We start from the raw sequence: 16365 nt of genomic DNA, 5'->3' as shown, positions 1-16365 counted from the left end.
AACATTCCTCTTCATTCCCAAGAGCAAAATGAAAGCATAACCACCACCTCCACCGTGGTAGCTTACCTTTGGTAAGTAATGCAGACAACTCTCCTTTTCATAATATTCTTTCAGGGAACTGTAGCCATGGAACTTCCTGAGAAAAAAACCAAAACAAAGAACGGTAAGGCAAGAACACTTACTCTCAGTATTGACCAACTGCCATTTTTGATCTAGTCCACTTCACCGGCAGAAGCCATAAGCTGCCCAATGTGACCTCCTTCCCAGGGCCGGCTCCAAGGTTTTGGCCGCCCCAAGCAGCCAAAAAACAAAACAAAACAAAAAAGCCACGATTGCGATCTGCGGGCGGCAATTAGGCGGGAGGTCCTTCACTCCGAGGCGGAGTGAGGGACCGTCCGCTGAATTGCCGCCAAATACCTGGACGTGCCGCCCCTCTCCGGAGCGGCCACCCCAAGCACCTGCTTGACAAGCTGGTGCCTGGAGCCAGCCCTGCTCCTTCCAGTGGTTTAATAGAGACCATCTGTTCAGGCCCATCTCAGTGTAAAATCCCAACGTCAACACAGCACAACAGATGAAATGCTGTGTTCTTCTGCCAATGAGTTCTTCACAAGAACATGACCAACGGGGGGAGGCAGCACAGAACCTGCCAGCTTAGCGTGCAGTTCCCCAAAGCATCGAGGGAGCAGAGCAAGTGTGGCACAGTAGCAAGCCGGAGGCAGGACAGATGGCAAATTAAACACTATTAACTTGTGTCTGTTGAGCAGGACATGGATGAGGAAGCCTAGCCACACCTGGGGGTCTTTAAAAACATCCTTCCTGGTTATCAGCAATCTTGACAGAGAGAGGACTGGAGGCGTAATTAAGGTTGGTTACATTAACAACCCCCTTTTGGGAGGCATACTCAAAATGCCTTGCTGGATCTCATCTTCAGCTACTTATGAACCCTTAAAATGCAGCTGCTGAAGGGCCCATCCTAGGAGCTGAAACTCACGGCAGTTATAAGCCTTTTGAAGAAAGTAAATACTAATTTTTCTGCTGGAGTCCAATCCAGTCCCACTACCTCCTTCCCACTTCATAAAAGCACAGCTAAGCTGCGGGCCCCAACCAGGCAGACCTGCTCCTTCCCTGCCGCATTCCAGAAAGACTACATGGTAGCAGGACCTCCGTGATCTCACTTCCTACTGGGCACATAGGGCAGGAATCCCCTTCTCTGGGGAGCAGCTTATAAAGCCCAGGTCTCCCCAGGAGCAGCAGACGGAAACACTTTCAGTCCCTTAGCAGCTCTGCTGGCTTTACCACCTGTCCGCTTTGGGTGGTTATTTTGTGACTATAGATTTTGGGGTGGATGCCAGTGCCTGGTCTTAGGGGAAGACTCTGGAGAAGGAGAATACGAGGCAATTGGAAAACAGACTGAATTAGTGCTAGAATACTTAAAAAGCAAGGGTTAAACTTGAGAGGCAAGAAGAGGCTGATGTTTAATATTAAACAATAAAACCCAAGAGCTGAAGTCACCTCTATTAATGCAGCAAGGTTTAAAATAAGCAAACCATAAGGTTTGCTAAAATGAGAACAGGCAGGTGTTAAAGGTAGGAGGTGTATGTGTGTTTTAAATACACAATCGAAGGTAAGGCAAGGGTTAAACATAAGTTGGTTGGGCCTACCACCTCCCCAACCAGTTTATGTCCCAGGCCCCCCAGTTTCCTTCTAGACTTTTAGGCAGGGACTGTCTTCCCGGGGGTTTGTAATGTACCCAGAAAAATAGGACCCTGACTGCAGCTTTGGATGCTTGATTCTTACAAAAGAAAGTAGCAGAGACTTTGTCAAAAGCTGGATCAGAAGTTGGCAAAGATTGGGGGGGTTAGTCGACATTTTGACAAAGTTGCTGATGTCACAAATTTCAGGAGCTTTCTACCCACTTAACAGCAAGTAAGTAATAGGACAACATCAGTGAGAATTTGAAAAGATGGGCTACAGAGGATGCCAGTCATACCTCATGATGGTGTCATCGATCTGCATGAGGGATGTTGCTGTGTAGAGTCTGCTCAAGTCTGAGTCGACCAGGGTTTGGGGCTGCTTAACGCTATCTCCAAACAGGACTTGCCTGAAACACACAGCAGCCGAAAATACAGTAATCACACAAAAGCAGCTTGGCCCTGTCCTGCTCAGACAACCCAGAGAAGCTTGCATCTGCCATTGCTGATACAAGCAAATGAGGACTATATCCTCCATCCATGAGGATTTACTTATGAATGAGCCTGGCTTGTTAGTTTTGGCCTGACTGCACAGGGAGGTAAGTTGAGAACTTAACAGCCTTCTCCGGGACAAAGATGCTTTTCTGCTACACTGAAGAACTGCATTTGAGAGACGTGTAAAAAGAGGACTTTTCAAAGCATATCCAGGGACTGGGGGTGTTTGGAGCAAAGGCTTTTTCAGTTAAAGGCAGAGTCCTTTGGCTTCTGACCAAAGACATGGGTGGCTCTGGTAACAGTGCTAGAGATCATGGGTGTAGCATCTCCTTCCCCATCTGGTACTATTGCCTCACCAGTGTGGAGACAATGTTAGTTCATACGGAGAAAGTGACTTGGGACATTACCTTAACAGAAAGCTATTCACTGAGGACATTGTCCTAGTCAGAGATTACACCCAAGAGAGGACGTGTTATTTCACAAGAGCAAAACTCTACCCTGACAAGTAGGAAACATACAGATCGCAGAACAAAAAGACTGCAAGCTGTGGAAAGCAGGAGGCTTGCAAGATTTCTATCCCCTTTAAGAGGCAGCTGTAGGGTGGAGATGGAGTTTGTTTTGGGGACCTGCCCTAGAGCATAAGAGATCCATTATGGAAGCAAAATATTTTGATAACTCAACAAAACCTCCTTTAAGCCTGCAACAGGTTTCTTCTGGTTACGATGCTGAGTACCCGTTTAATGGGGAGATTACAGCCCTTCATATATTTTGAGTTTTGTCAAGTTGTCAAAATATTTGGCCATCTGGAGTGAATGATGTGGATCCCCACACACTGTACACACAGATAAGAGTTTCCTTCCCTCCAGAAAGATTCTCCACACTGCAAGGAACACGACAATTTCATTTACAAGATTTCAACTCTGCCAATTGGAATGGGCATGAATAAGTTAGCTATTTTAATTTTCTCCCACCTCCCAAGTGTCTCTGGGCATCTTAAATAAGCCAAGGAGATACCTATGTACGAAGGCAACATGCCCCAATCACTATCCAAAGCAGTTTTGGCTGTGGTAGGGGGCAAGGGGGGAAATGAACATGAATTTGAGTGGGCGACCAATAAGAGTTAGGCATTCCATCTGACCTATTGCTCATTTACAGTCAAGGCATGGGAGTAAGGCAAGCACAGGTATCAGCAATACATGGGAGTATTCCTTCTAGCTGTGCATTTTTAGCTTTTGTAACTCAGGCTATTGTGTTTGATAGAGCAACACCCCTATGCCATGAATCCTCAGCTGATACCAACAGCAATCCTACCTCTCTGCTCAAATATGTGGCAGAGCACAACAGAGAGGTGCTCCCTCACCTCCTTGAGCATAAGAAGGTCTCTGGCTGAAAGGGAAACACATGCAAAATATACTGCTGATGTCTGGCTGCCAAGGTATATAGCAGGGAAGGAAGACTGCTGGCAAATACAGACCAACACTGGACTTCTCATCTTGCATTTACTCAATCAATGAGCTTGGAAGGCAGAAATAAGCAGCTAGGCTCAGGCTGTATGAAAAGGACCCCCACGCACACTATATGGGAGCCTCTGACAGGCAGACATAAAGAATGAATGATATGCTGGGGCAAGCTTCCCTTCCCCTTTTGTTCACTAAAATCCTCCATTCTCGGAAGCTGAAACGTATTCACAGATTTCTAGGTATGAATTCCCTCTAATTTAAATTTTACCCTTTGGGTGATTCCCCTATGGAACTGCACATTAATTCAGCGCTGCTATTGCAGCTGAAGCTGGCTGACCCACGTAAATATTCAGAGCAGACGCCCTACTACTGTACCTGTGAGAGAGGATGATTTTCTTCATGTTGTCTGCCATGAGGAAGTTATAAAACCTCCGACACTGATCCCACTGCATGAAGGTTTCCTGTGCCCTAAACACAAGCACAAGTCAACAAATCAAAGCAGGTAACAACGGTGTACCTAGTTGGAATAGAGCAATAAACCACAGTCTCCAGGCCACTATAACAAGGTGTTATGTAAACAGGCTGCAGGCTTTCCCACCAACGGCTTAATCTCCGATGGAAAAATTTGGTAAACGTCAGGAAAGATGTCTACACAGTCTCATTAGGCATCAGGTAGTCACCACTATACCATCACTGAAGTGTCCTGCATCTCAGGGCAGCTTTAGACATTGATGGGAAGAGGTTTAAAGGGACACTCAACTTAAGTCATACTTGGCATTTAGCCTATCTGCCTACCATGACATATGAAGAGTATGCAGGGAAGAGATTGACTAGGTTTCACTATTTTGTTAGGTACTGCATTTCACAGTACTTTATGCACTGTCAAGTTTGGCTGTTTCCTCTGTAGGTCAGTTTTCCTTGTTTGTGCAGCTCTTCTGCGCTGCAACAAGGTTGTGAAGTGTTTCAAACAGGAAGTCCACCTCCAAAACCCACAAAAAATGGTTGGAGGACAAAGGGATAAATGAAGTACCTAAAACGGCTACATTCTGAACTGGTGTCTCTGTAATTGTCCTGACTGGTCAGCACTCCATTTCACAGCTTACTAAATTAACATATTACTAGTCTCACAGAATTATTAACATCAGCCAAATTACGTCAGCTCTTCCAGAACCAAATGTTTCCCTTTGCTATGCAAAGGTCATGAGCAGGTTATTTCTATAACTGTGAACCCTGTTTCAGGGTAATGAAGAAATATACAGTCCCTCTTATTTACTGAGCAATCCAAGAACGGGGTGAGAGACTACTTCAGGAGTTTAATCATGAATACCATGGGAACTAATAGATCAGAGGGATTTATCAGGACTTCCCAGGTTCAAGCCAAAGGCTATAAGATCCCTAGCAGAGCGTGAGTTAATGAATAAGCTACATTTGTTCATGGCACAATACACACCAGGGCTTAATGCAAGAATGGGATCTAGCCTCAAGACTTCCTTATCTCCATGTCTAGCCAGGATATATCTGCCATATACTTGTGGAAAAAAAAGACTACATTTCATTGGAAAGCTCTTTGCAGGCAACTGAATCTTTAATGTCATTTAAATCCAGGTTAATTGTTAGAGCTATCACACTTTTCCATAGCTGCTGCTTTGGACAGCAGGCCTTATGCTATAAAGAGCCTGAGCAGAGTGCAAAATGAAACCATTTCCTGTATTTAATGATCTGTGCAGGTTTCATGGGCATGGGAACCTATGCCACAGCCTACAGCTCATACTGAATGTCACATTCCACATGGTCGAGAAGCAAGGCCACGTTGTCGAGAGCAAAGGCAACAGCAGAACCAAGCCTACACAGATACCAGAGATTTCATAATAGAAAAGCATGTCACCTTTTAGCCTTAGGGGTTGAATTCCCCCATGTAAATTAACTGAAGAAAATAAGGCCTTTATCTATTTTCCTCTCTGCAGCCTCTTCTCACTGACAGTACTTTGGAGAGCCTGGCCTGCAGCACCCAACATCTGAATGGATTTCCCAACAGATCCAAAATCTCCTTTACCTTGTCTTACCTCAGTCTCTCTCTACTATCAACCACCAACTGCCTTAGAATTTGTCTTAGAGATGGTACAACAAAGGAAAGGGATCTCCATCTAGACTAGGGATGGGCAAACTTTTTGGCTCGAGGGCCACATCTGGGTATGGAAATTATATGGAGGGCCATGAATGCTCACAAAATTGGGGGTTGGGATGCAGGAGGGGGTGAGGGCTCGGGCTGGGGTACAGGGGTGTGTGTGAGGGCTCTGGTTGGGGGTGCGGGCTTTGGGGTGGGAATAAGGGGTTGGGGGTGCAGGAGGGTGCCTCAGGCTGGGACTGAGAGGTTCGGAGGGCAGGTGGGGGATCAGGGCTGGGGCAGGGGAGGCGGTCAGGGGTGCAGGCTCTGGGCGGCGCTTACCTCAAGCAGCTCCTGGAAGCAGCGGCATGTCCCCACTCCATCTCTTACGTGGAGGCACAGCCAGGTGGCTCTGCGTGCTGCCCCATCTGCAGGTGCACCCCTGTAGCTCCCATTGGCTTTGGTTCCCAGCCAATGGGAGCTGTGGGGGCGGCGCTTGGGGCGGGGGCAGCATGCAAAGTCCCCTGGCTGCCCCTACGCGTAGGAGCCAGAGAGGGGACATGCCGCTGCTTCCAGGAGCCACATCACATGCAGAGCAAGCCCCCACCCCCACTCCCTGGCTGGAGCACCGGAGCGGGGCAAGCCCTGGACCCTGCTCCCTGGCAGAAGCTCTAGAGACGGAGTAAAACATCTGACGGGCCGGATGCAGCCCCCGGGTAGTAGTTTGCCCACCCCTGATCTAGACTGACCAGCCATCCATACCATGTGTACTCAGGGCTTACATACAGACTTGATGTAAGAGGCCAACTAGGTCAGGTCTGCGGGAGAGTAATGCTTAGCAGTTAAGTCTTGAGGAGCTTTGCACCCTCCCATCCCACACACTGAAATGGTCTACATGGACAGGTGTCCCAATACAAACACCCACCCTACCTTCCTTCTAAGGGAGCTTTCTTAATAGCCCTCTTTCAACCAGCTATTTGGCTAATGAGCATTTAAAAACAGCAAGGGAGGTTAGGGAGGGAGACTTATTTCAAAAGCCCTCTTGCCAAAAGAACAGCAATGCACAGCACAAGTTCTGTACATGGAGATTTGCTATAACAAGCTCGGCCAGCAGAGGGAGTTACGGGCTCAACAAACAGCTAGTTTTCTGCACTGCAGGGGGCACTCAAGGAAACAGATTTTACTTCGCACTGAGACGAGTCGGAGTCCAATATCATGCTAACAGGTTCTGTCCTAGACTGCCAATCTGCCAGAGCTTCAGGGGATATTACTAACACCAGCACACAGGGAAAAGAGCTACTCCGAGCGGGAGTTTTGGCTACAAGTATGGAAATTTAGCATACAAAACATTTAACAGACAAAAAAAAGGAAGGACTAGAGCCCAATACAGCACTTGCAAGCCCTGTATACAGCCAGCCTCCACAGCTATGTTGCTGCAGCCACAGTAGACCAAGAGAGCACTGATCTTCCGGTCTCGAACCCACACAACACTCCAGACATCTCCCTAGCACTGAAATCCTTTCGGACTAGGAAGCGGGTAAACGTTCACTACCTTAGGACTCAAACCAGGTCTGACCTGACGTCTCAGAGGATACGAATTGGTCATTTGTTTAAATTGCTGTATTCCAGCGTTGGGCAATGTTTTAATACTGTTACAAAGCTTCTGCAGCCCAAGGTTAAAAACAGGAGTTTAACTGCATGCGCATTCTTCCCTAGACTTGGTTGAATATTAAGGTGACTATTTTCTAACCAAAACCAGTATTACCATGCATGCAGTCAGAGCATCTAAAAGTGCTCTATAGTGTTTAGAATTCAGCCATCAAATCCCTTAGTTTCAGGTATTTGTAGTGAACCCAAAGTATCTAGGTTCCTTGGCCAGGCTGAAGTTATCTTTACTATGCTGATCCTTTAGTGCAGGGAACAGTCGTTTTTGCAGCAGCAAGACCACTGTTGCTTATCCTCCTCCCTCTGAGATGGAGACAGCGTCAGTAATTATTAATCTTACTGTGTGGCAATAGAAATCTTATCAGCTTCCGGAGAACACTGCATTACTAGAGGAGTTCTGTACTAGAAGGCCGTGGTAACTGGCACAGAGAGGTAGGTTCTGGCAGTGTTTGTGGGGCCAAGAATCACTAAGCAAACGTGATTTTAGTGTTCTCTCCAGTGGAGTAGCTCTGACTAGCAGAACTGATTCTTCCCCAGTGCTTCCTTCCCAGTTATGAGACAAACACTGAATGGTCACGGAGATACCATTTTAGCTCATAACTTTGTGCTGCCATTCACCATCACCCACTCTCAGTCTAAACTTGGGCTTGTAGTACATTACTATTAACACCAGGTGGAGCTCTTAAAGCTTCCATTTGGAAGATCCGATCTTGTTTTGCCAGTCTGACTAAATCACAGATTAAAGTCAGAAGGGACTATTATGAATCCCAAGATACTTGCTGCTCGTACTGGTCAGGCTAGTCAGAAATGTTCCTGCTTGTGAACCTGGAGTCTCCTTAACAAACAACCATACAGCCCAAGCCGTCTGGCTAATGGGTCACTCCAGGAGAGACTGGAAAGAGGGGAGATCAAGTCTCTCTTTACAGAAGGTAAAGACAGCCTTTAGTGAGTCCAGAGTGTATCACCCATAGAGGTCAGAGTGATGCATGCTGGCAGGGCAGGGAGCAGCTTGTATCCCAGCTGCCAGCACTATACTTCCACAGGAACTTGTGTGGACTTACCTTAGCGCGCTGTACCCTTGGCAAACACTGACGCAGCACAGCACTCGCTCTTGGTTGGCCTGGGTTTCTCCTAGGTACTTGCACACAATGTTTCCACCCAGGCTGAAGCCCACCACAACCAGCTGGGTCTGAGGAAAGGTCTTCTTGATGTAGTTAACCATGGCTCCAAATTCCCAGGTGCAACCTGTGAGAAAGGCCAAGTTCAATGTAATGTTTTAAACTGAGTGTCAGACCCCCCTCTCCAGCTTTTAAGCAGCTACAGCAAATATACTGGAAGTTTGTGTGCCTTCCAGCACTGGCTTCAGAAGAGAAGCTCTCCAGAGGGTAGAGGAATCCTGGTTACCTCAAGCTCAGTTATGCTGCTGGTCAGATACTTCACTACTTCTAAAGAAGTAATGTGCATGAGTGTACCAGAGAGCAGCTGGGTGTAGCATGCTTCCAACACACATGCTGGCGAACATAAAATACTTCAGCATGTCAGGAACACTAACGTATGAGGGTGCAACTGTCCACCTAGATCAGGGGTCGGCAACGTTCGACACGCGGCTCGCCAGGGTAAGCACCCTAGCGGGCCGGGCCAGTTTATTACCTGCTGACGTGGCAGGTTCGGCCAATCACGGCCCCCACTGGCCACGGTTCGCTGTCCCGGGCCAATGGGGGCGGCGGCCAGCACATCCCTCGGCCCACGCCGCTTCCCGCCGCCCCCATTGGCCCAGGACGGTGAACCGCGGCGAGTGGGGGCCGCGATCGGCCAAACCTGCCGCGTCAGCAGGTAAATAAACTGGCCTGGCCCGCTAGGGTGCTTACCCTGGCGAGCCGCGTGCCGACCCCTGACCTAGATTCATGCACAAAGGGCAAAGCATGGAGGCCAACATGTCACTGTAGGAGTTTTCCCATATACAAAAACAGCCCTAGATGCTACCCATAATGCAGGGGAATAGACTAGCCCCACTAGCAAACCTTTCAGCACAGAGGATCCCAAGGTCAGTTTCAGCTAGTACGGTCTTTGGAGTAGGGTATCTTGCTATACTCAGCATTTCAGAAATAGCAAGACTGAATTCATTTTGTATTTGATTAGAGCTGAATGAAGGAACGGGAATAATAGGGTCATCTCCTTTCCTTCCACTGAAGATAGAGACATCACTTAGAAGATGGAAGTTACAAGCTGGGTAACATAACAAAAGGTCTTATGGGACTATGACCAATAACTCTGGAGTTATACCTAATGGAGCAGATAGACGGACTTGCTTGTTCAATCTCCCAGTAAGATGGGACACACAAAATAGTACTTCGATAAGATGTCTCCTATGTCTATCCCCCCAAAAATATATTAGTTTTCCTGAACTCAAGTGTTCACTATAGAGATTTTGCTCTCACCTGATGTCTAAGCAGAAGGGTAAGTGTAATTGTCTAGAAGATGGAGCTCTCTTCTGACTCAAGCCTTAAAGGTTTAGAACATACACACGAGCACTTGCTACAGAAAGTACTCACACTCATAGGCTTTAAGGTCAGAAGGGATCATCTTGATCATGTCGGCCACTCCGGACCAATGGGGGTGGCGGGAAGTGGTGCGGGCCGAGGGATGTGCTGGCCACCGCTTCCCGCCGCCCCCATTGGCCTGGGACAGCGAACCGCAGCCAGTGGGAGCCGCGATTGGCCGAATCTGCGGACACGGCAGGTAAACAAACTGGCCCAGGCCACCAGGGTGCTTACCCTGGCGAGCCGCATGCCAAAGGTTGCCGACTCCTGATCTAGGCTGACCTCCTGCACGTTGCAGGCCACAGAGCCTGACCCACTCACTCCTGTAATAAGCTCATAACAACTGGCTGAGTTACTGAAGTCTTCAAATCTTGATTTAGAGATTTCAAGTTACAGAAATCCACCATTTACAGTAGAACCTCAGCGTTACAAACACCTTGGAAATGGAGGTTGTTCGTAACTCTGAACAAAACGTTATGGTTGTTCTTTCAAAAGTTTACAACTGAACATTGACTTAATACAGCTTTGAAACTTTACTATGCAGAAGAAAAATGCTGCTTTCCCTTTTTTTTGTAGTTTATGTTTAACAAAGTACTGTACTTTTTTTTTTTTTTTTTTTTTGTCTCTGCCATTGACTGATTGCGCACTGCCAGTTCCAAATGAGGTGTGTGGTTGACTGGTCAGTTTGTAACTCTGGTGTTCGTAACTCTGGGGTTCTACTGTATTCTAGTTCAAACCAGCAACTGACCCATGCCCCACACTGCAGAGGAAAACAAAAAAAACACCAACCTCAGGGTCTCTGCCAATCTGATCCTGGAGGCAAATTTCTTCCTAACTCAAATATGGTGACCAGTTAGACCCTGAGCTCATGGGCAAGACCCACCAGATACACACCTCAGAAAGAATTCTCTGTAGTAACTGAGGAGTCCTCCCCCTCTAGTGTCCCATCTCTGGCTGTTGGAGATATTTGCGAATAGTATTTGTGGATGGGCCATATGTCTCGTCCTATCCTACAGATCCAGGAATATCACTTCCCCATTTGCTAGTTGAACGGAAGAGCTTTCAGTTTTCAGGAACAGTATCCTTTAATGATTTGCACTGCCACCAGCGCATACATTCCCCTTTGAGTCAGACAGGAGAGTGCATGAAGAGAGTAGCATTCATGCTCAAGTTCACATATGCTGCTCTCCAGGAAGAATGACCTATTTGCTGCAGTCTGGACTGACTGTGACATCATCCTCAGCAGCTGGAGGAATCTTCAATACCAGATTAAAGAGTCTTTCAAATGCCACATTTTGATCACGAACCATCTGCCCTCCTCTTCCCTCCCCATCCCCCACGGTCATGCCCAAATTCAAACTTAATTTAATTATTTCCAGATGGGGAGGGAGAGGCTGACTTCAACAAATCTCAGACAACTTGTGTTCTAGTCCCGGTGTATATATTCCTTTATTTAAAGGTAAAGACTCAGTCCTTTGTTTAAGGTAAAGGCTGATCTCATGATTAGCGCACAGGATTGGGATTAAGGAGACCTGTGATTTTATTCTGGGCTCTGCAACTCACCTGCTGTGATCTCAATTGTTGACAAATATATGCTGGATAGCATATATGTGTATAAAAATCATTATTATTGTGTTATCTGCACCACATATATTAGTATGCATTAAGCACAATAATATAGCAGTTATGTAGCCTAAACTGGCCTATACCTTTCCTATAATCCTTTTCACTTATGTTAAGTATCCCATAACACCTTGCATTAGCCAAAGTAAGCTTTGGCTTAAGTAGATAGGAAAGCTGTCAGGATCAGGACATGGGAGGTATTCTCATAGGTCAGTACTGGAATACCCCAAAGGAAGAAGACAGAATGGAGGTTGGTCGTAACTCTGAAAAGTTCGTAACTCTGAACAAAATCTTATGGTTGTTCTATCAAAAGTTTACAACTGAACACTGACTTAATACAGGTTTGAATCTGTATTGTGATTAAGAAAAATGCTGCTTTCCCTTTATTTTTTTTTTAGTAGTTTACATTTAAATACAGAACTGTACTGTATTTGCTTCTTATTTTTATGGTCTCTGCTGTTGCCTGATTGTGTACTTTGAGTTCCAAATGAGGTGCGTGGTTGACTGGTCAGTTCGTAACTCTGAGGTTCTACGGTGTATGATTGTTCTACCCTGGTACAAACCTAGAAGGTACCTTCATGGACCAGCACCTGAAATTCTAGTATCTAAAACAGGGGTCGGCAACGTTCGGCACACGGCTCGCCAGGGTAAGCACCCTGGCGGGCCGGGCCAGTTTTATTTACCTGCTGACGCGGCAGGTTCGGCCGATCGCGGCCCCCACTGGCCGCGGTTCGCCGTCCCGGGCCAATGGGGGCGGCGAGAAGCGGCGCGGGTGAGCGATGTGCTGGCCGCGGCTTCTCGCCACCCCCATTGGCCCGGGACAGCGAACCGCGGCGAGTGGGGGCCGCGATCGGCCGAACCTGCCGCGTCAGCAGGTAAATAAAACTGGCCCGGCCCGCCAGGGTGCTTACCCTGGCGAGCTGCGTGCCGAACGTTGCCGACCCCTGATCTAAAACAAAGATACAGAAAGGAACAAAACAACAAGTTAAGGAACTGGGACAAACTGATGGGCTGAGTTTTAGTGACTTGTAAGGAAATATGTAACTTGTAAAATCATCCTATAAATACTACCAGCTGAAATGCATAACTTTGGGACCACATCTTCTGCATAAGGTGAATGCGGCATGAGACAGCTTCCCAGAGACCATTTTCCTGTACTATATTATTATTGGCTTCTAGCAATGAACTTGACTGACATTGGTTATTTGGTCTCTTGTGTATATTTCATAACAAACCCAAGTGTTGTCAAACAATTGACTATACTATTTATCAACATTAAGCGAGTCACTTCATCTCTATCTCAGTTGCCCTGTTTAGGAAATACAGCCTTTCCTTTCGCAAGCATTTTGCAAGGTGTGGCTGAAGAGTGTTAAGTATTGTTCTGAGTGCCCTGTACATGGGGTGATCTCATGACAAGTACCTATGGAAGGCAGAATCTGTTACAGCCTGCCTTCCTGACGCAGTTACAACAGTCACTTTTGGGTACCTGCAGTGGTGTTGTAGCTGTGTTGGTCCCAGGGTATTAAAGAGACAAGGTAGGTGAGGTAATATCTTTCACTGGACCAACTGCTGTTGGTGAGAGACAAGTTTCGAGGTTACACGGAGCTCTTCTTCAGGTCACTTCTGGGTATATTCAAATAGAAGTGATCTGGGCACTCTTATCTGTGTTGTGTTCCCTGCCTTTGGTAGAGCAAACAGATGCCTAGATCTGTAGCTAGAATGGTAGTGGGAAGCCACATTTGGGCACTTTGCTTTGAGACTGGAACCTTTGGAGAGAACCTAGAATAGGGTGTTTAGATAAATGTGTGTTGCTCTATGGATATTCCTGTCACCCCCTACTGAGGCGTAGCCAGTGACCGAGACTGAGATGATGGAGACCAACCAGCAGAAGAACTCCTCTCCCCATTTTCTGTCTCGTCCTCCTTCACCCTTTCCTCTGTCCCGCCCCCCCTCGCCCCCGTGTCAGATACTCGTTAGACCAGCCCTACATGCCCCATTTTGAATGGATTCGCTCTGAGGCAGAGCCACAGCCCGTTAGACCTTTTAATTCTTTGCAGTTTCAGGGAAGGGACACAGCTGCATGCATCTCTTTGGCTAACAGGCTGAGCTCTCAGGCTAGTATTTACCACACGTTCCCAATCCCTGCTCTCATGGTAGCACAACTGAGCTAGAGAAGAGAGAACCTCTAACAGGAAGAAATAGCAGGCCAGGGCCTCCAGCGAAGTTGAGGGGTGAGCCGGATCCTCTCCTGAATCACTGCCTAAGGGAGGCAACAGGCATTCTGCTAGCTAAAGGGTGGGCATGCAAAGGCCCAGGATCCTTATTACGAATGAGACAGAAGCTGGCAAGAACCAACAGGTCTGCCTCACTTAAAGTGCATTAGAAACAGATCATTGTGGCATGCTCAGGATTTAAGCGAGTTTCACCTGCCTCCAGGGGGGTTTCTGGCACTCAGATTGACTGAGTTTCTGGCAGCACCTCCGTGTACCCTTCGGAAACACCGTTTGTTAGGGCTGTTTTTCCATCAGCCAGTAATACTTCACAAATCTCAGCAGCTCCTCCCTGCACCTCTTAAAACTAGTGGAACATCTTCCTATTTCTCCAGAGAAAAAGGACCACTGCCAAAGCCAGAATATATCAGGACACTGCATCCGTGAGCCACTCAGTTAAAACCTGAAACCCAAACAACAAGAGGAACTGAAGTCCAACACTGACCCAATGTAAATTCAATAGCCGCTGTGCTTAACTGAAGAACTCCTCACTGCTCCAGGGGCCACAGCACTACAGTTCTAACCCAAGGCCTGCCCTTCAATGCACATCCAAATAATTTTTGTTTAAAATCCATTTATGTCAACTCTAAGGTCTCGTCTAATAATGTACTCTCTGGGGGTGGGGGGGGGGAGTGATTTCTAAAGCACACTAACATGGTGCACATTTATTACACCACACAGACCCTGCTGGTGCACTTTTACATACTGCTATTTGAAACAGTAGTATGTTGCAGTGCACTGGGGAAATCTTCAGTGCACACTAGCAGGGTCTACACGGCCCAATTAATGCACAACACATTAGTGCCCTTTAGAAATCACATTTCCATAGAGTGCATTACCCCACCTTGTAGATAAGCCCTAATACTGCTCCACTCCAATCAGCACGGTCATTTTTGACACATTATCAGGTTGGTTTTTGACTAGCTAAGTGTACTGTAGTGCTCAGAATTTGCTAGGATTTTTAAAGAACCTGCTACTTCAACTTGGCAAGCTTTGCGGCTGTGTCCGGTTTTGGCAGATTTAGAATACTTTGCAGTGTTAACATTCTTAATGAGCAGTTTCTCCTCAGGATGACAAATACAGGGCTGCATTGGTTTCCTCTAGACCAGTGTTTCCCAAACTTGGGACGCTGCTTGTAGGGAAAGCCCCTGGCGGGCCGGGCCGGTTTGTTTACTTGCCCCGTCCGCAGGTTCGGCTGATCGCGGCTCCCACTGGCTGCGGTTCTCTGCTCCAGGCCAATGGGAGCTGCTGGAAGCAGCAGCCAGTACGTCCCTCGGCCCACGCCGCTTCCAGCGGCTCCCATTGGCCTGCAGCTGCGAACCGCGGCCAGTGGGAGCCGCGATCAGCCGAACCTGCGGACGGGGCAGGTAAACAAACCGGCCCGGCCCGCCAGGGGCTTTCCCTACACAAGCGGCGTCCCAAGTTTGAGAAACACTGCTCTAGAAGAAGCCAGCCGTCAAAATAATTTCTGACCATTTGACTTGAGGGCTGCGAGCAACAGCTTCAGAAACCTGAAACCGAAGTAGCAACAGGTCAGGCCTGGTCTATGGGATGAATAATTCAAAAGGTCCCTGATTTAGGTTATCCTCTTCCCAAAGGATATTTTAGCTGTCGCTGAATTCCTACAAGGATGCTGGCCTATTTGGCTTGGAGTCAGAAGAAAGTCTACATTCCTGAATTTATTAGACTTGCCTGGCTCGCTGTTTGGCAGGGCACTCTTTAAATGAAGTTATTTTTCTGAACCATCTTGAGGAAATGCTGGGCATTCCTTGCCCTCTGCAAGACTATAAGAAGAAATAAAGAGCCACGTCTCTAGTGCTGCACTAGAGAGTATCACCTTGGGGTCCGAGCTCAAACCCAGTGGAGTCAAGGCAAAGAGTGCCATGATCTTCAGTAAGCTTTGGATAACTCCTGGACTAGACCCTCTTTAAGGCTTCTCAGATTTGACAGTAGCTGAAGACAGAACTGCATGTTTAAAGAATATGGCCTTGATTTGTAAGCCTCGCTAGGCAGAGTTGTAATGAGCCTAGATAGATAGATAGATCTATCTACCAGCTATTTAAATGTTATGAGATTACTATTTTCATTTCACTACATGTTCCTGCTATTAGCCACCATTCTGACCAATTCAGGCTCAGGAGTTATTAGGCCTGAAATTAGAATTGGCCTGATCACAGCCAAGATTTTCAAGAGTGAGTAGTGGCTGGGAGGAGGAAGAAGACAGGACTTGCCACCTTAAAGGGGCTTTATTTGCAGAGAGCAGGTGCTCAGCACTTATTGAAAGAAAGACTTAGGCTTTCTGAAGGACTCTCAAGTTGGGCTGCCAAAGTTCAAGACACTCAAAGTCACTAGTCAGTTTTGAAAACCTTGTCCCACATGCAGACTACTGCTGGGGTGTTTAGACACTGCAATACTCTAGGAAAACCTCAACCTCAATCCATACAGCACAGATTTGACTGGTTCCCCAGGTAAATGGTGAGGGAACTGAATTCTCTTAAACAGCAGCTCCCAAGTACC

The 16365-nt window shown here is 47.2% G+C and overlaps 1 protein-coding gene across 3 annotated transcripts in view; it reads right to left on the bottom strand.

Annotated features, from left to right (window-relative positions):
• The window catches only part of ABHD2 (abhydrolase domain containing 2, acylglycerol lipase), a 67497-nt gene that overhangs the window by 10575 nt on the left and 40557 nt on the right, over positions 1–16365 (bottom strand). For all 3 annotated transcript variants that reach the window (XM_005294893.5, XM_024102928.3, XM_065559301.1), the window contains 4 exons: positions 8477–8660; positions 4022–4114; positions 1991–2101; positions 67–136 (listed from right to left, as the gene is read on the bottom strand). In XM_005294893.5, the coding sequence (XP_005294950.1) occupies positions 67–136; positions 1991–2101; positions 4022–4114; positions 8477–8660 (458 nt within the window). The remainder of the gene's footprint in view (positions 1–66; positions 137–1990; positions 2102–4021; positions 4115–8476; positions 8661–16365) is intronic.

This window comes from Chrysemys picta, chromosome 10 (assembly GCF_011386835.1).
Source record: "Chrysemys picta bellii isolate R12L10 chromosome 10, ASM1138683v2, whole genome shotgun sequence".
NCBI lineage: Eukaryota > Metazoa > Chordata > Testudines > Emydidae > Chrysemys > Chrysemys picta.
Note: the sequence above shows the minus strand (reverse complement) of the source record. Positions and strands in the feature narration are given on the sequence as shown.